Source organism: Argentina anserina, chromosome 1 (genome assembly GCF_933775445.1).
Source record: "Argentina anserina chromosome 1, drPotAnse1.1, whole genome shotgun sequence".
NCBI lineage: Eukaryota > Viridiplantae > Streptophyta > Magnoliopsida > Rosales > Rosaceae > Argentina > Argentina anserina.
The window spans coordinates 16,845,706-16,867,476 of NC_065872.1; the positions used below are offsets into that span (position 1 = coordinate 16,845,706).

Here is a 21,771-nt window from a genome sequence, read left to right on the forward strand (position 1 = left end):
TTGTAACAAGTGAACCAACATTGCAGAATCAATCTCAATCTCTAAATTCTTGATCTTCAAATTAACAGCAGCCTTCAAACCAAAATATAGGCCCCAAGCTTCTGCATCAAGAATCTCACCAATTCCCAAATTCACTTGAAATCCAGTGATCCAAATTCCCAAATGGTCTCTAATTACCCCACCTGCACCAATTTTGCCTAAGGCTATAGCTCTAGTGCCATCAGTGTTGAGCTTGAAAAAATTTTCAGGGGGCATTTTCCAAGATAGCATAGTATAGCTTAACATAGAACTAGAGCTAGATCTATTTTGAGAATTTTTCCATTCAATTGCATACTCCCAGATGATCTTCTCAAAACAGATAGGCATAACAAAATTGCTCTAAAAAATTTGCTTATTTCTCCACTTCCATATGAACCAGCAAATAAAAATGAAGAGAATACACCACTGAATATTATCTCTAACCAAAGAGTGGCAATGCAGCTGAGCATAAATCCATCCATTCTAGTCCAAGGTGAAAGAGTTCAACAAGTTACCAGGTTTTAAAAAGGATTTCCAAATCAACATAGCTCTAGGACAATTCCTTAAGAGATGAAGCAAAGTTTCATCACCAGAATGACAAATCGGACATGTTTTATCATGAGTGAAGCCCCTAGTAGCTCTCTGAACATTAGTAAGAAGCTTTTTATGCAACACAGTCCAAAAGAAAGTTTTCAATTTAGGAGGAATACTAAGAGACCAAATAGTTTTCCATTGAGGGTTTACAGGTTCAGTCCAGTCAAATAAAGAATTATAAGCAGACTTGACAGAAAAAGTACCATTAGAAGTAGAGCCCCAGATTCTAGAGTCAGTAATGGAATCATCAAACGCAACAGGGACATTCATGATTAAACCCATAATATCAGTAGGCAAAGCAACACTAAGGAGAGAGAAGCTCCATCCCTCATCATCCCAAAAATCACTAATACAAGTATAATCATTGACAACAGCATCAGAAATAGCAAACTTTCTCAACTCTCGAGGAAAAAGCCAAAAATCATACCAAAATTTGATGTATTTAGATCCAACAATTGGAAAAGCTACAATTATTTTAGGATCAGAAACATTCTTCTGATTTTGACCATCCTCAAAATTGGACAACGGTAACATGCAATCTGTGCTGTAAAGTACTACCTTGAAATCTATGTAAACAATTCCTTTTTTTTTTGGGTCAATTATGTAAACAATTCCTGTTTAAAATAATTGGGCAAAAAACCACCATATACTCTTCATGAAATTGAAGTCCATAGTCACATAATCAATAAGTCGTTCCACCATCCTGAGCGAGTACCTACCCCCCACCCCCAGATTTCGAGGACCTCATGTTTGGGGAAATTGAAGTCCATGCTCTCATACGTCATCCATAACCACACCCAATGCAAAGTAGCTTTGCAACGAGAAATTAATGCTCGACACACTTAATAAAGCTGTACGAGATTCACATTTAAAATTAAAATTGTTAATGGATGGAATGATCCAAATCATTATAAATACACCAACAAAATCTCATTTTTATTTATTGTGAGAGTTATATTTTAACATGGTCCTACACATGTAATAAATTTTCAAGTCATACACGTAAACAACTATTTTAAATGACTTGGAGTCTGTGTGGCTTATAGAGATAGAAGAGTGAAAGAGAGAGAGAACATGCTCAAAAGGTGATTGAAAATTAGATTCTTTTTCTTCTAAAGAATGTAATATTGGAATTTATGAAAGAAAATAAACATAAACAACTACAAAGCAAAGTGTTTGGCAGCCAACCACGCACCTTGGAGCAAAATTAAAGGGATAGAGCTTCAATAAGGAGAATCATCCATAGAGTTGCCTGATTATGTGACCTTGACTATTGTATTAAAACGATTACAATAGTTTTTTTTATTTATTTGATGCATGCGCATACAAAATTCATATCGAAATGAAAGAAGTACAACATGATTATTAGAGGCATTTGCCTAATCTCTCTGTTGAATCAAATCCATCGAGAAAAGCTATCAATAGTACTAAATTGATCATGGACTTGTTGCGAAGGCTGATAGTCCAAGGCAATGTTGTATGCAATCTGCCTTCTGAGTTTCACAATTCTGACGACATTTATCAAGAGGAGCGCCTGTAAGGCCTTTGCAATTGTTGCCCAAACAAGTATTATAGAGGGAGATACTGCAATTCTTAATGCATTGGTCACGGTGTGAGATACTTATGCCCACAACTTGTGTTGCGGGAAAGAGTGCCACAACCACTGTCGCGAGCAGGGGCGGATACACTCAGTGGGCTCTATGAGCTTGAGCCTAGACGAAAACTGTCTGAGCAGTCCAATTGGTTATGTCTCTTCTCTTGGAAACTTGAGGTCCCAAGTTCGATCATGGTCTTCAATTTTTAGTGCCCTTTCTTTTTCTCTCTCTCTGATTCCTTCACATTTCTTCTTCCTCTGTCTTTTTTTGTTTGAAGGGCTTCTCTCTGAATAGTCAAAAGAGGTTTGTGATCAACCATGGCCAGAAGCTGCTCGTATCAGGGAGAAGTATCCTGACAGAATTTCAGTTATTGTGGAGAAAGATGAAAGAAGTGACATACCAGACATCGACAAGAAGAAGTATCTGGTTCCTGCTGATCTAACTGTTGGGCAGTTTGTTTATGTGGTTCGGAAGAGGATAAAGCTTAGTGCTGAGAAGGCCATATTTACATTTATCAAGAACATTTTGCCACCTACTGCTGCAATGATGTCGGCAATCTATGAGGAAAACAAAGATGAGGATGATTTCCTCTATATGACTTACAGTGGAGAAAATACATTCGGATCCCTTTAAGTGCAGCTAAGCTGAGTATCTGCAAATATAACCTTAATAAGTACGGAATATGTATATTCTTTCGACTTCTGCTACTGCAACCCAAATTTGAGGTTGTTTTTTATGCCTATTGAAGTAAAAACAAAAATGGTCTTCATTTTTTAGACCATTATATTTTTCTTTCTCCCCTCTGTTTTTTCTCCTTTGTTTAATTTTCTCTTTTGTTTTTCATTTCTTAAAGTTTTTTTGTCCTATTTTGTTAGTATTTCTTGCTTTCTTTCATATATTTTCTTCCTTTTGTTTTCTCCATCTAAGGTATAGTGATGATTACCGTATATATTCATAATTCTGGATTTTAATTTTATCATCTTAATAAAAAAATCCTATAAATGTTATTGAAAAAAAAACTCTCAATTAGCCTAAACAAGACTTATTTCCTGGATCCGCCACTGCTCGCGAGAACAAGTATCACCAAACCTAACATCTTATGCAGTGAAGACGCCATATGCATAAACTAGCTAGAAAAACTGAATGCAAGTAGTGTAGAGAATTGTGTTTGTATTCAGTGAATAGGAGGTGTTGGATTTTAGCTTTGCTAGGTGCACTATATATATAACAAAAGTAGCTAGGCCCCTATTAAATTTTTTATTAGAAAATCTCAATATTAACACCACTTATTATGGTTAATAATTTTTCTCCTCTTAACTATAAAATGACCAATTTATTAGTTTCATTGGCGTGTTTGGATGAAGAAAAAATGAGAAAAAAATAATTCCTAATCATGAGTTGCCTCTTCTAGTTGTATTATAGATTTTTCTTTTGCGATATAATTTTTTTTTTCATATCAGACTAAACATGAATTACTATCTTAGATAAACTGGGAAATATGCAGTGCTTAGAAGAAGCACACAGATATGAATTTCTTAAGCTTCTCTCCCATTGTATGGCTAGTTTCTGGTTGGCCTATTAGACTAAATAGGTCAAATAATTAATGTGAGAACGTTTCTAGCCTTCTATCAGACAATCGGTCTGAATCATGATCTGTTGCAACTCAGATTCGTTGTAAATTGCGATGTTGTGTTTTCAAAACTCAAATAACTGATATATCTCGTTGTGTGATTGAAATACAGACAATGGTTGTTTGGTTACGCGTGTTGTCCCTTCCCGCGATAGTTTCTAGGCAAAATAATTAAGTGTACAGCATTTAGATAACTGCCTGTTGCAAGAAGTGACTTTTCATACAATATGGTTTTGTGTGATTTTCCCTCACACAACCGTAATTCCCAAGCTTAGGTTGTACTAATTTTGTAAAATGGGTAAACGGAAAGTTGGATAACTGGATTTATATATATATATATATATATAATCATTAAGAGAGGCCTACTAAGAATCATGACTTGATCATCATCAAAAAAAACAAACGATCATGACTTGCCTTATTCTTATGGTAAGTAAATAGCCTTTGTGTGTCGACAATGGATGCCAATTTTTATTTACTAAATAGGTCAATATATAGTCAACATGACTGAGTCATTGACGGTCATAAATCAAAGAGAGTCTTCTATTAGAGGGTAAAGCTAATCGTGATAGAAGCAAATTTCCCGAGCATCCGTAAGTTGTCCATCTAATACTCTAATACTCATCTCATAAATAAATGACATGTGTTCTTTTTTAACTATAGTCTAGCTAAGATTAACAATTTATATAAAATTAAAATTTATTCTGATTTAATTTAAACTTAGTTTCTATATTTATTTTGCTTTTATAATAACAAATTTATGGATAATGAACCCAGATGAACAGTACTTGAACTCCTACAAAATTTTGTAGTCGGTAAATTTGTTTCCAAATGAGTTGTCCCTCCCAAAATTCATCGATTCTTGTAGAAGTTTGAAACTAATAATGGAGTTTGACGTCACCCCTTTGTTTTTCCTTACTGGGTTTTGAGTGTACGCCAGATCAAACCCTTGCCTTCATTTCTAGTCTCCATCATCATCACATCTCTCTCTATCTATTCTATACCCATCTGTTTCTTAGTTTCTTCCATACTTCCCTTATATGCATCTTGATTATCATCACGTTCTCCTCCCTTGTTCAATAACTAAGCATCTTATTGATCAATTTGAGAGGAGGCATTCCTTAATCGATCGATTCGAGGTCCGGCATTCCTTGATCGATCGCTTTAAGGTCCAACATTCCTCGATTGATCGATGGAAATGCTGGAAATGGGAGGTAATTGCAAACCCCTGATTACATTTGTTCATGCAGACACCGGCACGTTTCGAGAAGTAGTGCAGCGATTGACAGGAGCCGGACCTTATCAAACTCATACTCATAATGAAAAGAGTAATCCAGCCACCAGCATAAGCTCAAGGAAACCAACGGCGGCATCATCAATGAGCAAACTTCATGAGAGAAGGCAATACATCAAACCCAAGCTTGACATCGTTAAACCTACCATCATCAATAGCCATTTCAAATCATCGAGTCCCTTGGTCAGCCCTTCTACGATTTTCTCGAAACTCTCCATAGCCGAACAAGAAAGCAGAGGATCACCAGCAGCTGCAGCAAAGCCAACGGTTAGAGCATATGAACATGAAGATGAAAATAGAAATAGTCATTTAGAAGAAGAGAAAGCCATTCAAGAGAAGAAATTTTACCTGCATCCATCACCACGCCGGGGAAGGTCGCCAAGGACACAACCAGAGCTGCTTACCTTGTTTCCTCTAACATCCCCTAAATCAGAACTTCAAAATCCATGATTTCTTTCCCTGTTTCCGAAATTAACTGTACAATGATGTAAACATGGTTGCAATCTCTCTTTATCACATTAGGGATTTCTTATTCACTCCTTGAAAACTATATCAATCAACGATGACATCCAAAGGTTTTAAAATTAATCAAAAAAATGGAAAGAACTAATCACTGTAATCCTCTGCTAATCAACACAACACTGAAATTATTGGCCAGTCATTGAACAAACATAACTACAGCAGCAAATGAGCTACATGCAAATTCTATTGATATACACTTCTATTTACAAAATTCGAATGAAGAATATTGGTTAATAATACAGCTTCATCACTACTCTGACCAGTTTTCCAAATTTTGAAATCTTGAGGAAAGTAGTCAGAATCACTCCAGCGCTTTAGCGAAATGATTGAGAACGGACCCTGTACATTTCCCTGGGGATCAAAATAGTGCCACATTAAGGTTCCCAGCTGGTGAACTGGAATCTCAAACTTTCTTTTGGATTCCTGTTCTTCACTTGAGTCATTGTCACTCAAATTAACCACCTGAGATGTCACTACATGCTTATCTACAAGCTGCTGAGAATCCTTGTTGTCCTCCACTTGTTTTGGCTCATCAAGTATCTTTTTTACAGACTCTGCAGGTTGTTTCTGCTGGTCTTGCAATGGGCCATCCTCGCATGCTGCACAAATATCACAAGACCAGAGTCATCTCTTTTAGTATTGTACTCTGGGAATAAACACAGATATATTATAACATCATTTCTTCCATCTAGAATTATAGCAAAATTGATAATTGATTCCACAATCAGAAATTTGACAACTTGAGAATTGAGAACTGAGATGGAGGTTCCTTCAAAACTTAAGTTCAGTCCTATTTATATCAACTGTAGATCAAAACTGAAACAAAAGACATTGTGGAGTCTTTCAAGTTTTTATTAATGACATACCTTCAGAATGTACATCGACTGCAGTCCATGTGATTAAGGTTCCTTCTACTGGTATGTCAGAACTAGGAATTGAATCTCCCCTGAGGATACATCCTGGGGAGCCGTGGGTTCCTTGTTCCATTGCATGTGGAGAATCTTTTTGTTCAACCTCCAATTCTTCTGCGATGACATCAGGAATCTCTTGCAACAGACGTGCTTGTTCATCTGGAGACTCCAGAAGTTGCCTTCTTTCCAAATGCTCAAACAGCGTAAAAGAATAATTAAGCTAAGGAAACAACATGCAGCTGCTTTCCCATTTACTATAAAACATGAGAATCTTGCCTAATTTTGAACTTTTAACTTTTAATTGACCGGGCAGTACTCAAATTATTATTAAAATGTTGAGGTATAGTATAGATATTTTTAAAGGATATTCTCTGCGCCATCCCTTTTCATTAAAACGGTCAATTGCTTTCTGTAAAAATTGTAGTTCTCTGGCAAGCCACTGAGACAAATCAACACAAGATAGAGAAATAGTCACACTATTAACCTTAAATCAAAAGCATTGATAATTAAATTTTTCCCACAAAGGAGTAGCCCACATTCAATAACTTATATAATATACAGTTCTGTAAACAAACAAACCGTAATAACAAGAAATAAGCAAAGTATCAGGCTATCAGCCCATTGCACAATCTGATATACAAAAGTTTACCAAGGATACTATTTCAAAATCAACAGAATATAATAATTTAAGACATTAAGCAAAACATGATCTTGTGTGAAAAGTAGAGGGCATCAATAAAGACCATAGTAAATATACTGGACGTCACATTTGATAGGATAATATACCTTTATCATATAGCTGCACATAAATAATATATACCATTATAGATTATAAATGCACCATAAAAAGAAAAAACAAGCAGCAAGCACCATTACTGATGAAGGGAAGAAGCATACTAGAAACTATGTTCTGATGGAAACAAAAATGCATAACCATAATCATAACTCAAAGAACTACCATATGCATGGTGCTAAAAGCTTCTAAACATCAAACATTTGTACTCATAGCTTGGAACCTTTTTTTATGTCATTAAGAGAAGAAATATCTTAATTCATTAATGTCATTAGTCTTTTGCTCATGTCTTCAGTTAACCAGGAAATATATACATATCTTTATTTTGGGTTCAGCGCATATCAGCATGACTAACAAACTCAGCTATCGCCAACTTGCAGAGAACTTGGTCAAATACTTACATGCTCTGTTACATCCAGATGCAGAACCTGGACCTTTTGTTGAAGCTCCACCTATCAAAAATGTAGCAAAGCTCAATAACAGTGAGGGAAAGATTACTTACACAAATAGCAACTTATAAGTTATAAAGATTCACAAAAGTGAAACAGGCAAACAAAAATTTGAATTTCACAGAGTGGAATACATTCATGAAGTATAGATACAAACGACAAGTAACACTTTTAAGGTGCTGATCACTATATAGTTTAATTAAATTCCCTATTTGTCCGGCCTAAATCGCCAACCCGTTTTTGCATTCAACCAAGACATCAAAATTGTGTCTGTGCAAAGATATTAGTAAACATAGGCCAAAACCATTTTCTTTAAAACGTTGACGGTTATTTTACGCCCTAGTTTTCACCTCATGAAGTCTGTATAAAGACAAACATCTTACTTATATATAGAAAATTAGAAGTTAATGAACATATTAATTTAAGCTAATTTTCATAAGCACGGTAACACTATATCTCTGTTGACAGAACACACAAATCGTGGTTCAAAAAAAAAAAACAGAGATTCATAATTAGGAAGCATAGGTACCACTGTAGGTCTCTTCAGCAAACCACCTTTGACTCTTTCACGTAAATCATCACATTCTTCCTGCAAAAACAGATGGTTATGGAGATCAATAAACCATCTATAGTTAATATAATCTGTGTGACCAAGACCACATGGATTTTTTTGGAGAGGTGGTCTGAACGATTTAAGTCGACTACAAATAAAGAAATAGGGGAAAATTTAGTTAACGATTGCAATTGCCTCATTAGGTGAAAAAGTTGTGGAGATATCATATTAATTAATAACTTATTATACTATACTTAAATGCCAGGGATCAAACCGGATAACATCATGCCAAGAATAAAACCTCATTATATCATTCAAAACTTAAATGCCAGGGAGAAACTAGTAATGACCCTCGTCAGATTTCCTTTAATTGTATTAAATGAAAAACCCGGTGTACATAAAAAGATAGACAAGTGGTCCATGAGGACAAACAAACTGCAGAACCAGCGAAGTAAGCCATCTCCACTTACAAATTCAGACAAATCTGTAAAGATTATAAATTAGAGTATTAGACTAAGACAGACTCAAAGTATACTATAAGATGATCAGCCAGATTCAGTAACCCAACAATGTTATTCTAGACATTACCGCGTACATTTCGGAATTGATTTTGCTTCCAAAATGAAAAAACCTGTCTGTATTCTTTTACCAAATTTCGCAAAATGATACCAAGATACTCAACCTCTCATTGTTTATAATCTAGACAAAAAGCATGCATGCAGAGAAATGAAACCTAAAACTAACAAGAGTAACAAACAAGTTCTATTGCCTATCATACTAAAACTAAATACAAATTAAATCAAAAGGTGAAGCTGAAAAATTTCGAACAGAAATGCAGAAGGCTACCGTGGAGAAGTTATCATCAGAGAGCATGGAAATGGGGAAGTCCTTGAAAGCTCCATGAAGCTGAAGAAGAACCCCACCTCCACCTCCATCTCCATCATCACACGACTCCTCCGAATTCGGCTTCGTCTTCTTCAGAACCGCCTTCACCTGCATTAACACATGAGAATTCTTCTGCGTATAGTCATGAGGATCCGCCTTGGTCCTCACAAAGCTCCCAACTACTTTCTCCTCAAACACCTGAGCCTCCTCCTGCTTCACCAGAGCCTCCACCACCGACCTCCGCAGGTACACCAGCTTCACATTCTCCGGAATCACCGCCGCGTAGCAGCTCTTCGGCGCCGGCAACGGCGCATGCAGCGCCGCTCTCCTCCTCTGATTCGACTTCCTCGCCGCCTCGTCGTCGGAAGCCTCGTCGTCGGAGTCGTCGAACGAGTCGTCGGAATCGTCCTCGAGATTATCGGCGAAATGCGGCTGGAGGAGGTCGTAGATCTTGATTCTGGCGATCGTCTTCCTCCCAAAGAGAGAATGAAGCTTCTCGTCGCAGACGATCCTCTTCTTCTTCGTCGGGTGGAGGAGCTTGTTCTGGTTGACGTACTCCGTCACGATCGAAGCGACGTCGTACTGGGAGATCGGCTTCGACGTGTCCTTCCCAATCGAGTCGAGGAACTCAATAACCGGCCGCGATCCCCAGCCGAGAAACTCCATCTTCCGAGGGCGGTGGAGGCGCTTGCTCCTCCTCACCGGAGCAACGTCGGCGGCAGAGACGGCGGCGTTGTACTCGCCAACCCAAGTGAAGGAGCCCATTGGGAATTCGAATTTGAATTGAATTGAAGAGTTTTGAGTGAGTGAGGCTCAGAAGAGGAGTAGGAGTAAAATAGTGACAGAGCAGTCAAAACTGAGACGACGCGAATTCCAAAGCACACGGGAAGCCATTCGATTTTTTTTTTGGAAAGCAATTTTTTCCAGGTCTGGGAACTGTGACGGGTTCAGTGGATTTTGATTTTATTTAGTTTCCTAAAACGGTGCGTTTTGGGGGGTTGACTTGGTGCAAATTTGGTGGGAAGCGTTGAGGGACGAGGTGGCGTCACTTTCCTGGGACCGTTACCGGTTGAGGGGTGTGACCGTTACCGCTAAAAGTGTTTTTGGTGGCTGAAGGTGTCATTCGTTTTTGTAGAAATGAATATCTGAAGGAAATGACTGACACAGAAAACCGAAAGAAAGTTGGTCATAATGATATAATGTGTACGTAAATTTATTTCTCACAAGGTTGTCGGACACTCCGTTTAGGCCTAAAATAATACTCCGGTATTATCTACTCTTTAGGCTCATGGACCGGTTATTTGGGAAAAATCTATCATAGAGCAAGATTACATGCCGTATTGGAATAGATTTAGGGGACTAATGCTGTATAGAATCTGAGTTGAATAAGGAAGGTGAATCCAAATCAACTAGGAGGTTCTCAAGACTTGATCCGCAAGAAAGAACAATTTGTGTTCTCTATATAAAGGGGTCGAATGTGCAGAATAACACACACACACAACGTCAAACAAACTATCGCGCAACCGCATTGTCAAGTCTCCTGACGGAGCAAAAGTCCGATTAGCTTCGGCAACCAAGTCTCCCATCGGAGCGAAGCTACCCAGATATACGCCTCGCGCTGCATGTAGCAAACAAGTCCGATTAATCTCGGCAACTAGAGTCAAGTCCATCGAGTCGCTAGCCTAGCTTCTAGCAAACACAAAAGTCTGCACTAGTCAGCAATTTCCTACAACAAGAGAGTCCCGCTATCAACGACACATAATAAGCTCTGCTTTTCCCCAAGCGGTCTAAAGTAAGATTGGCCATCTACTTGAGGTGGAATGAAAGGTACCTAGCAACTCCGGTTGTGTGTAGGTCATTCGAACTTCAGCGGTTTATCAGCGCCAAACAATCATTGTCAAACAGAGCAAGAGTTGTACCTAACTCAAAGGTACTGGCACGCCAAGCAACAACAGAGAACGAATGTTAGAACCATCCAGGGTTCAAAACCGGGGCTTGCTGATTGTTCTCTGATGAAGATTTTTTTTCCCAGCTCGAACATTTGGCACGCCCAGTGGGACGGTGTCAAGATAGCAAGCCGGAATCCTTACTCGAGAGGATATCCTCCTTGCTCGAAACCAGAGCACTCGCATTGTGTTCCTCACAACACAGTGACTTGCAGAGGTTTAACAACGGTTGAGGCATTACTAAAATTTCGAGTGATGGCGACACCGGAAGACATGCAAACAGCTTTCAAGGAGTTGACAAAGGTAGTCAAGTCATTGGAGGAGTCATTCGGCGAGAGAATGATTGCGGTCGAGAGAACGTTGCATAATGTGTCGCAACTACAATCGACACAGGGTCAGCATCTGGCTGAGACCAACGACAGATTGAAGAGGCTGGTTCTGAGTGCTAACGAGCACGCGAACAATGATCATTTAGAGTTTGAGAAAATCGAAGAAGCGTTGGGAATACAACGGACTGTCACTGGGCTTTACGAGAGACAGAACCATGACAAGCCTAAGGCCACCAAAATGGATAGGTCCAACAAGAAGGTTAACGCCGGTGACAACGACGCCGGTGAAGAGGATGAAGCTGGCGACAAAGATGATGAGGCTGACAAATCAGATGTAGAGCCTATCAAACCCGTAAGGAAAAAGAAGACGAATGCTAAAAAGGGAAAATTCACGTTTGGAAGTTCAAGACATTCAAACACATCCGAGTTTGAGGCACTTCAGAGGGCAGTGACACTTCTTCAACCAAGCGGGAGACAGGAGCGTCAGCACCAGTTCCGTCGCGAGCGTCAAGAGGAGCATCGAGAAGAGTCTGAGAAAGAAATAGAAGAGGGTCAGACCCTTACCAAAGAGCAGGTTCAAAAGATGATCCAAGAGAGTGTGAGGACCATTCATGGTCATGCTGCCGCGAACATATCCTATACAAGCTCATTCCCAGAATGCGTGACAGCATGTCCTTGGCCCTCGGGTTATCGACCAATCAAGTTCCATACTTTCTTAGGAGAGGGGTCCGAGAATGCGGCTGAGCACATCTCTCGTTTTCACAGTGATTGCGGGCCCTATGCATCTGATCTAGTCTTCAAGATGAGGGCTTTCGGTTGATCGCTGTCGGGACCGGCGCTTCTTGGTTCTCTAAGTTAGCACCAAGATCCATTTTAGATTGGTCCATGCTCGAGACAATGTTTAAAACGACTTTTGGAAGTGTTAAGCCTGAGGTGGATATGTTATCTTTGACTTCCATGTATCAACAACCAATGGAGTCGGCAGTGGAGTTCCTGAAGAGGTTCAAAGTTCAGCAAACAAAGTGCAGAACACCACTCGCGGAACAAGATGACATTCAGATTGCTATAAAGGGTTTGGAAACCCGTCAGCGGGCCAAACATCATGATGCCTACTTTTCTAGCATGGCAGACTTAATGAACAAGGTAGGAAGCTACCAAGTGTTGCTCAGGGAGATGGAGGATAGTGCCACAGTTCCAAAAGGTCCACATGTGTCCTATCACCCTAGTACGTTGAAATCACGCTATGCAGGTCCATCTGGAACTAAGAGGGTTTCCACTATCTACTCGCATGTAGATCCTTTCTACACACCATATCCATGTGAAGAGCAGTGGGTCGTGGAGGTAGATGATGAAGTAGCTGCAGTGGATATAGCCGGAAGATAGACATTGAAGTCCAAGGCTTTGAAGATGTCTAGAGACCCTGTCAACATTTCTACGGCAGCATTCACCAAGCCTGAGTATGAGACGTATAGCTACAATGCTCACAAGGCTCTGGAGATTTTAGATGAATTGTTCGCGAGTGGAAGAGTGAAGCATGATACTGCAATGCCTACTGCAGCACAGATAGAAGGGAAGAAATACTGCAAGTTCCACAACTTGTTCAATCACCAAACAGTCGACTGTGTTAAGCTCAAGGATCAGTTGCAAACCTAGATTAACAGAGGTATGCTTGGGGTAGATACTGAAAGAGCTGCATCATGGGTTGATATTGATCCCTTCCCTACAGTTTCAGTGGTGGAAGTTACACCATTGACAACACCTTTGAAGGCTCATCGCCCTTCTAAGTTTGCTGAATACACTTATGATGCTTCCTTGGCTAATGAGATCTTGGACAAGCTTATTGCTGAGGGTGAAACCATTGTACCATGGACTGAGTTCCCGACTGTGGAAGAAGTTAAAGGTAAACGGTATTGTAAGTTTCACAATGTTTGGACTCATGATACTCGTATTTGTATATAGCTCAAGGACCAGGTACAGTAGTGGTTAGATGAGGGAGTGTTGTCTTTTGCCTCAGAGCCTGAGCCGGGTATGAAGACAGCAGCGAAGGAAGTGCCCATGGCGAAAGAGGTTGCAGGAGCCGAGTAATCTGAGCAGGGTAAACAGAAAGGTGTAGTCCAGAGAAAGGAACATGAAGTAGCAAATGCAAGAACTTATGTCCTTTGCAATAGATGCAAGAAAGAGTGTTCCATAAACTGTGACAATTCTGGTAAACACGAGGAAGCAGGAAGACATCGAAGGCCTCGCTCGCCGACGAATCGATACGAGAGGGAGAACCCCAAGAAAGCTAGAGTTCAGACATACACTTATGCTCAAGCGCTAAAGAGGCCAAACTCAGGTCTTGGTGGGGTCGCGAACGTCATTGGAGAGCCGCGAGTGGGGGCAAATGCGCCGGAAACTCAAGCTACGCGCAAGGCGCTGCAGCGGCCATACATACCGCCTGCACCGGGGTCGTTAAAACCAGATGTTTGGTACGTTCAAGAGCATGGGAGAGCTATTAAAGCTATAAAGACTCAGAAGAGGAATGTGCAAAAGAGATGAGGAAGGGCCAAAAGAATGTTAGAGGCGTATAACAGATGAGAACTCTCTCACGACCAGCTGGAACAGCCACCTTGGCTGCTGCGAGAGACAGTTGAAAAGCTTAGTATAAGGCCATACGTTCACTTTCGTCGGAATGATAATTACAAGAAGGAGCCATACCCCAGGAGAAGCGTTCATGATCGAATTGAATGACCAATTGAAACTGCTCCTAAGCAAAGAGTTTCAATCCATGATAGGTTGTCTTACTCATCTACTGATGGTAGGACAGCAAACAGACATCACATACAGGGTGTTTCTATTCAGCAGAAACAACAGCAAAGTAATGTTGCACAACCTGCACAATCTAAATGGGTGCCAAAAAGGTCTGTAAGTAAGCCAGGCCACCAGGAACCAGGTCCATAGAAAATCAAGCCACAATTTGAATGGAAGCTGAAGATCAAACAACCAGCACCAGTGGTTCCAACAGTAAAAGAACCAACACTTGTGGTTCCAGAGGTAGTTGATGTTGCGGCAGTGGTTACTCCTCCAAAGGCCCATCAGGAGCAATCGCTAACGGAGTATCTCAGAAGCAAGTTCCCCTCGCGAACACCTGCTGGGTCAATTCCGGACGACAATATGGGAGAACCAGGTTGTAATGAGCAGGGGTTAGAATTTTCTGATCCAGACGACGAGCTTGAGGAAGGTTATGATGAAGAAATGACAGCTACCCCAGACTGCAACATGTTTAACCTTTATCATGAAGATAGCGTCGAGGAAAGAATACCGGGGCTAGATACTGTTCCTAGTTGCAACATGGTGTTCACTTTGCCCTCGAAATTTGCTCTTCCAAGGCCGATGTCATCTCATCTATTCATCGGAGGTGAGACACATGCCCAGGAGGTGGGTACAGTCGCAGAGTTGTCATCTACAGAGGTGCCAACTGTTGATAAAGACACGAGAAAAGAGGAAGCTTCTAAATCTCACACGATGACAGAGCTCCAAAGATTCTTTATGATGTTCACAAAGCCTACAGCTACCATGACTCAGCACATTAAACCCTTATATATATCAGCAGAGATGGAAGGTAAGAGAGTGAACAAAATCATCGTCGATGGCGGTGCAACAATTAGCATTATTGCATTAAAGACAGTCGAAGCACTTGGCATTGCAAAGGAAAAGGTTCTCAGTAGCAATCTTAAGGTCAGGAGTTTTGCTGGCAACTTAACTAAGACCTTGGGAGTGTTGATCCTCAAAGTCAAGATAGGACCTTCTGAGCTGTTCCAGACATTCTTCGTTACAGATTGCACTGCTCCATACAGCATCATACTAGGCAGGGATTGGATACATAGAGCTTACTGCATCCCTTCTACTCTACACCAAGAAATACTGATGTGGGATCCCACAACTGATAAGGCAGAGCTAGTGAGAGCAGATGATCGACCATACTCAGTCGCTTCCTGCATTTTGGATGTGGAGTACTATTATGGTGACATGAGGCCTCTAGGAGTTGCCGGAATCGATACGAAGGATCGTCCAGTTGGGGTGACTTCTACAGAATTGACACAATGGGGTTTAGTACATGTCAAAGCAGATATAAACAGACCTGGCTTCATCGTGAAAACAAAATATAATCATCCATGAGTACATCACTGGCTAAGGAGCAAGAGCAGGCCTATGTGTCCTTTCTCCAACGTTTATCTATTTACAGAGAGGAACATGAGGCTTGGGGGGCAGTGACGCTAGTCGAGTGCATTGAGGATGATTTAACTGAGGTACAAGCAGAGGAGGAGTTCATTCAACCAGCACCAGCAGCTTTGGATGACACTCCACCTAAAGTGAAAGATTCAGTGGAAAAGATCAATCTTGGGACTACAGAAGAACCCATTGAGGTTGGAATAAGTAAACACTTGGATGAGGAACTGAGACAACGTTTGATAGAGTTGTTGCAAGAGTTCCGCGATTGTTTTGCTGAGAAATTTGAGGACATGCCGGGCTTGTCACCAGATTTGGTTTGCCATCGCTTGCCCATAATGGAAGGGTACAAGCCTGTAGAACAAAGTCCACGGCGAATGAGTGCAGATACAGCAGCAGCAGTCAAGAAAGAGGTTCAAAACATGTTTCAAGCCGGTATTATCCGACCAGCTAAATATTCTTAGTGGTTGTCGAACATAATACCAATACGGAAGAAGAATGGCAAAATTCGCGTTTGTGTCGACTATAGGAATCTTAATGTTTTAACACCGAAAGATGTTTATCCCATGCCTGTGGCAGATGTGTTGGTAGATGCAGTCGTAGGACACGAGCTACTATCTTTTATGGATGACACAGCTGGTTATCACCAGATTCCTGGTTATGAACTGGACAGGCACAAAACAGCGTTTAGATGCCCAGGGTTCACTGGAGTGTTTGAGTATAACAATATGCCATTTGGTCTGACCAATGCAGGGGCTACGTACCAGCGAGCAATGAACCTGATTTTCAATAATGTGCTGGGGGGCATTCTCAAAGTGTATATCGATGACGTGGTGGTCAAGTCTACGAAGAAAGAAGATTACATCGAGAATTTAAGGACAGTGTTCACCAGGATGAGAGAGCACAAGCTCAGGATGAACCCAGCTAAGTGCATTTTTGGGGTTCGAGAAGGAGACTTCTTGGGTTTCATAGTGCATGAAAGGGGTATTGAAGTTGCGGAGGACAAGGCAAAAGCGGTTCTAGACGCCAGCACCTAGGAACAAGAAGGAACTTCAGAGTTTGCTTGGGAAAATAAACTTACTTCGACGCTTTATTTCTAATTCCGCTGGCAAAACCGCAGTTTTTTTTCCTTTGCTGAAGCTTAAAGCAGATCAGGAGTTTCAGTGGGGACTTGCGCAACAGACAGCTTTTGATAAAATCAATGAATACCTTACTCATCCACATGTTCTTAGACCCCCACGGCCTGGCATACCGTTGAAGCTATACATCTCGGCTTTCCCCTACTCAATAGCAGGACTCTTAGCACAAGATGGTGACGGAGAGGGGGGCAAGAAGATTGAACATGCAGTTTATTACCTGAGCCGAACCTTATTAGAGGTTGAAACTAGATACTCGCCAATTGAGAGGTTGTGTTTAGCTTTGTACTTTGCTTGTACTAAGCTCCGCCATTATATGCTGTCTTTCACTACAGTGGTGGTGGCACAAACTGATTTAGTGAAGTACATGCTTACCAGACCTATGGTTAGGGGTCGGATTGGCAAGTGGATCTTGGCGCTATCAAAGTTCTCTTTACAATATACACCTTTAAAGGCGCTCACAGGACAGGCAGTGTCCGACTTTTTGTTGTATCATCCTATTATGGAGAACCTCGAAGACCAGAACTTGGTTGTCTCCTTGGTTCACACTCAGCCTTGGGTTCTGTATTTTGATGGCAGCAGCACTGATCATTTATCAAGGGCCGGTGTTGCATTGGTTAACCCTTCCGGAGTAAGACATTGTTATTCCTTTCAACTAGAACGGAAGTGCACTAACAATCAAGCGGAATATGAGGCAATCATCATTGGCCTGGAACTTTTGCTTGATCTGGAAGTAAACGAGGTGGAAGTATTAGGTGATTCACTCATAGTCATTAACCAGCTCAAGGGTGTCTACAAGTGCAACAATTTTACATTACTCCCTTTTTGGGAACGAGCATCGGAGTTATTAGACCAATTTGCAGACGTGGTGCTTGATTATATTCATAGGGAACGAAATTTCGTTGCAATGAATTAGCACAGTTGGCTACTGGCATTCGCTTGGCAGATGGCATTCGCGAGAGGATTCTGAAGGTTCAGAGACGCACATTACCTTCCTTTATGGCAAGGAAAGAAGTTAGCGATGAATGGTTAGTTGTTGTTATCAACACTATTGACGTAGATTGGCGACAACCGATTATCCAATACCTCACTGATCCTTCTGCACCGATGGACAAGAGGGTTAGATATTTTACAACTACTACGTCTTTCGAGGCGGTGAACTATTGCGCAGGGCAGAAGACGGCTTGTACCTGCGATGCATCTATGGAGCTGAGGCTAAGGGGTGCTTACGAGAGGTTCATTGTGGCAATTGTGGTTCTCACCAAGCTGGTCCAAAGATGAGATGGCTCATTCACCGATATGGTTTATATTGGCCTACCATGCTCAAGGACTGCATCAGCTTTGCGCAAGGTTGCATGAATGTCAAATGCATGGGCCAATCCAGCATGTGCCAGACGTTCCTCTGCAACCAATAATTAAACTTTGGCCAGGGCGTGGTTGGGCTTTAGACTTCATTGGGGAGATTCATCCAAATTCTTCCTTACAGCACAAGCACATTCTCCTGGCTACAGATTTCTTCACCAAGTGGGTCGAGACTATACCAGTCAAGACGACGTCTTCAGAGGTGATCACTGACTTTATCTTCAAATATATTATCACCAGGTATGGCATTCCAGAGTGTTTGGTAGCAGACAGGGGGGCAGGTTTCATGGCTGAAAGGACTCAGAAGTTCTTAGCTGGCTATGGTATCAGGTTCCTGCATTCCAGTCCTTATTATGCTAAATCGAATGGCCAAGCAGAAGCTAGCAACCGCATGATTATGTCTATCCTTAAACGAATGTTGGATGCAAATCCGCGCTCTTGGCATACCGAATTGGATCACACATTATGGGCTTATCGAACTTCCAAAAGAACTCCAACCGATACTACACCTTATGTCTTGATGTATTGACATGATGCAGTACTTCCCATTGAGATTAATGTTCAGTCGTTGAGGGTTCGCGAGCAGCACCAGTTGATTGGCGAAGACTATGTCCAGGCTATGTATCAAGAACATGAAGACTTGGATTCTCGCCGGGTGGAAGCTCTCGATAGCCTTATGGCAGAAAAGAAGAAGATAGCACGGCTATATGACAAATGCACGAGAGGACGCAGCTTTGGCGTTGGAGACTTAGTGTGGAAAGCTTGTTTTCCCTACGGTGAGCGAGTTGATGGTCGTGGTAAATGGTCTGCTAAATGGGAAGGTCATTTTGTGATTGATCGAGTAATGGGCAAAGGCGCTTACTACCTTCGCGACACTGATGGGAATGTTCATAGAAATCCCATGAATGGTCGTCATCTTAAGAAGTACTTTCCTAGTGTTTGGGAGTATGAAGATCCACCGGCAGCGGTGCAAGCAAAGTAATTGGTGTTCGGACTTAGTGTTTCCTTGGTTCTCATCCTTTCAACCACGTAAACAGGGGGCAACACCATGGATAATCAGTACTTAACGGTCGTGGGCCCAAGAAATTTTGAGGCTCGCGAGTAGCACTTATGGTCGCGAGTGTTACTAACGGTCGCAAGCCCAAAAATTTTTTGAAACTAAAATTTCGAGTTTCTGAAACTTTATGAGTTTCCTCATTATGCTCCGGCATTTTTGTAACAACGTTGGACCAATACCTGTGGTCAAGAATTTGTTGTAACTTTTGTTGCGCAGTAATAAAACAATACACGTGTTTTTGAAATAAGTTGTGTTTTATTCATATGACTTTGTGGCCAGAAACTTTACACAAGATCTATATTATTACATATGAGCCTTAACAAGCTCTGATACCATCTATGCTAAGTGGACAGGTCTTCGCGATTTCTCCTGTTCATCCCACCACCACGAGAAACTCGAGATTAAGCTGTACCATTTGAAGGCCAATTTGAACCAGCTTGGTGCCAAACATAGGTTCTAATTGGAAGACTGGTGGTAGCATGAGGGATCCATAGCCTTGATTTGTAAACTTCTCCCCGCACTCCGTTAGAGAAGGGAGATTGGAGGATATTGCACATAGAAGATGCAACAGCTCGCATCGCGTATCAAAAGAGGTACGTAACGAGCATGAAGCACATATTGGCCCTGGTCCTGAATTTGGATGCCTGCTTCCTGATGCTCGGCGATTAAACAATAATAAACGGGCCGCAGGAAGGGCTGCCATTTCCTCTCTCACTTGTAATCCTTCACTGGAAACAACTTTTAATGCAGGACAGATCCCTAGTGCTGAACTACAAAGAAGGGAGGATGTGAGGGTGGAATAAGACTCCCACCTCACATTTGAGGGTAGAATAAGACTCTCAAAACTTGTTATTGAGTTTGCAAATCTAGGGGATGAAACTTAAGAAACCTAAGGGGTTTCGAAGGAGGAAATGGAACATACATGGTTGGAGGCTGCAGAAGAGAGCGTTGTGTGTTCTTTCCTTAGGGTTTCGTTTTATAGTAGAAGAAACTGGGATTCAAGGGCTGAGATTAGAGATACAGATTTGGAGATCGCGTCCGGGATTTATTGCAGCAATAGTGGTCAAACTGAAACGATTTGTGTGTTTCCCGATATTGATTGCTCCTGTTTTCGAGAGTTTGCATGCAAACTTAGACGGTGGTGAGTTAAGCTGGGCTCTGGCCTTGGGCCTTTACTTGGATTTTTGTCGGGTCAAGGATACTCAAGTAGGGTGAGCAGACAGAGATAAATTGTAATTCTTACTACTAAAATACTTTGATGTTCAAATTACATTCTATGTCCGACAAGGCGGATATCTAGGAGTAACTTGCCAGTGTCACTGGCTTTATCGTAAATCAGGTTGTTGATACTCCTTTCCTCAGCCTCCGAAGCTGCCAGTTGCCTTTTGTGCTCCTGTACTTGGGGTACAGTACTTCTTATCTCTTCCTCCACAGCTTTAAGCTCTCTAGCTTGCTCAGCTTCAATCTCCGCTATTTGTTGCCGCAATGCACTAATTTGTTGCGAACGGCTGGTCTTAGCATGCTGAAGCTTGGTCTTAAGTTGGGCAGGGCCTTGGGCAATGAAGTTTCTAGTAGCGGCATTGTGTTGCGACAGACTCCGAGATTGGCTCTTCAAAGCTTGATATTCTACCAAAAGGCATATAATGGTTCTCAGTGATTGCTCTGCCTTCATTACTAGGCTGGGGTCAGGTGAGTGTAGTCTGAGGTAGCAAAGGGCATCTTGGACCTTAGCCAGGCATGCCGGATCAGCTAGACTTTCAACGGATACGTCTGTAAGTTGTGCTCGGGCCTGGACGAATTCTGGAGACTCTAGAGGTGTCAAGGTGATGACAGGACCCAGCATATCATTGAGAAGATCTTCCAGAGATGGACTAGAGCGATTTTCTAATGGATCAATAACTAGTGTTGACACAGAGGCTCCAACAGTCAGAATGTCTTGGGAATTGGAAGCGTTCGCGACGTCTGCAACCTGCAGATGGTAAAGAACGGTTAATAAGACAGTTAAGTGTTGATAGAAAGAAAGAAAAAAGAAACATATAAATCAAGAAGTGGTTAAGTGTTTTACCCCATCAGTTTGAGTGGAGGGAACGCTGTATTCTGGAAGGGGGTTTGGTGCAACATTATTGCTTGTTGAGGCCACGTTCGTGAGGGAATCTTCCACATTTGTACCTTGTCGTTGAGAGCTAGTCACATCTTCGTCATCTTCTTCCCCACCCTCCAGAATCTGAGTTGAACAGGGGTGGGAGAGTATAGCTGTTGGGTTGATTAAAGTATGTGGCTCCAAGGTCCGAGTTCCCGTTACCATGTTGAGGGGAGTAGCTTGAATTGGTTCCCCATGCGTGATCGCAGCCTGTTGAATAGCAGTCGCGATTCCCCTGGATGATGACTGAGTTTCAGCATGAGCCTCTGTTAAAGACAAATTAGTACATTGCCGATTCATAGATTAACAATATAAGACAGAGGAACTACATCCTAGTAAATAACAAAG

The 21,771-nt window shown here is 41.5% G+C and overlaps 4 protein-coding genes across 5 annotated transcripts; 3 read left to right on the forward strand and 1 right to left on the reverse strand.

The window, feature by feature from the left end:
* The first annotated feature begins 2,084 nt into the window (after positions 1–2,084).
* LOC126802911 (autophagy-related protein 8C-like) lies at positions 2,085–2,881 on the forward strand. Its single transcript, XM_050530629.1, has 2 exons — positions 2,085–2,222; positions 2,502–2,881. Exons 1-2 carry the CDS (start codon positions 2,085–2,087, stop codon positions 2,838–2,840), a joined length of 477 nt encoding a protein of 158 aa, XP_050386586.1. The 3' UTR covers positions 2,841–2,881.
* A 1,957-nt stretch (positions 2,882–4,838) lies between these two features.
* Positions 4,839–5,643, forward strand: LOC126785087 (VQ motif-containing protein 31). The gene has a single exon (XM_050510714.1). It carries the CDS (start codon positions 5,030–5,032, stop codon positions 5,579–5,581), a length of 552 nt encoding a protein of 183 aa, XP_050366671.1. The 5' UTR covers positions 4,839–5,029; the 3' UTR covers positions 5,582–5,643.
* A 115-nt stretch (positions 5,644–5,758) lies between these two features.
* LOC126784935 (uncharacterized protein At5g08430-like) lies at positions 5,759–10,161 on the reverse strand. Of its 2 annotated transcripts, none has more exons than XM_050510526.1 (6): positions 9,206–10,161; positions 8,336–8,395; positions 7,759–7,809; positions 6,933–7,003; positions 6,520–6,767; positions 5,759–6,252 (listed from the first exon to the last, which is right to left on the reverse strand). In XM_050510526.1, the coding sequence occupies exons 1-6, from the start codon at positions 10,007–10,009 to the stop codon at positions 5,837–5,839; spliced, it is 1,650 nt and encodes a 549-aa protein (XP_050366483.1). In that variant the 5' UTR covers positions 10,010–10,161; the 3' UTR covers positions 5,759–5,836. The 2 variants fall into 2 exon arrangements, with proteins under 2 accessions (XP_050366483.1, XP_050366557.1); XM_050510600.1 differs by having other exon boundaries at positions 6,056–6,299.
* A 7,985-nt stretch (positions 10,162–18,146) lies between these two features.
* Positions 18,147–19,208, forward strand: LOC126802927 (uncharacterized). The gene is made up of 2 exons (XM_050530650.1): positions 18,147–18,549; positions 18,766–19,208. The coding sequence occupies exons 1-2, from the start codon at positions 18,147–18,149 to the stop codon at positions 19,206–19,208; spliced, it is 846 nt and encodes a 281-aa protein (XP_050386607.1).
* Positions 19,209–21,771: the final 2,563 nt, after the last annotated feature.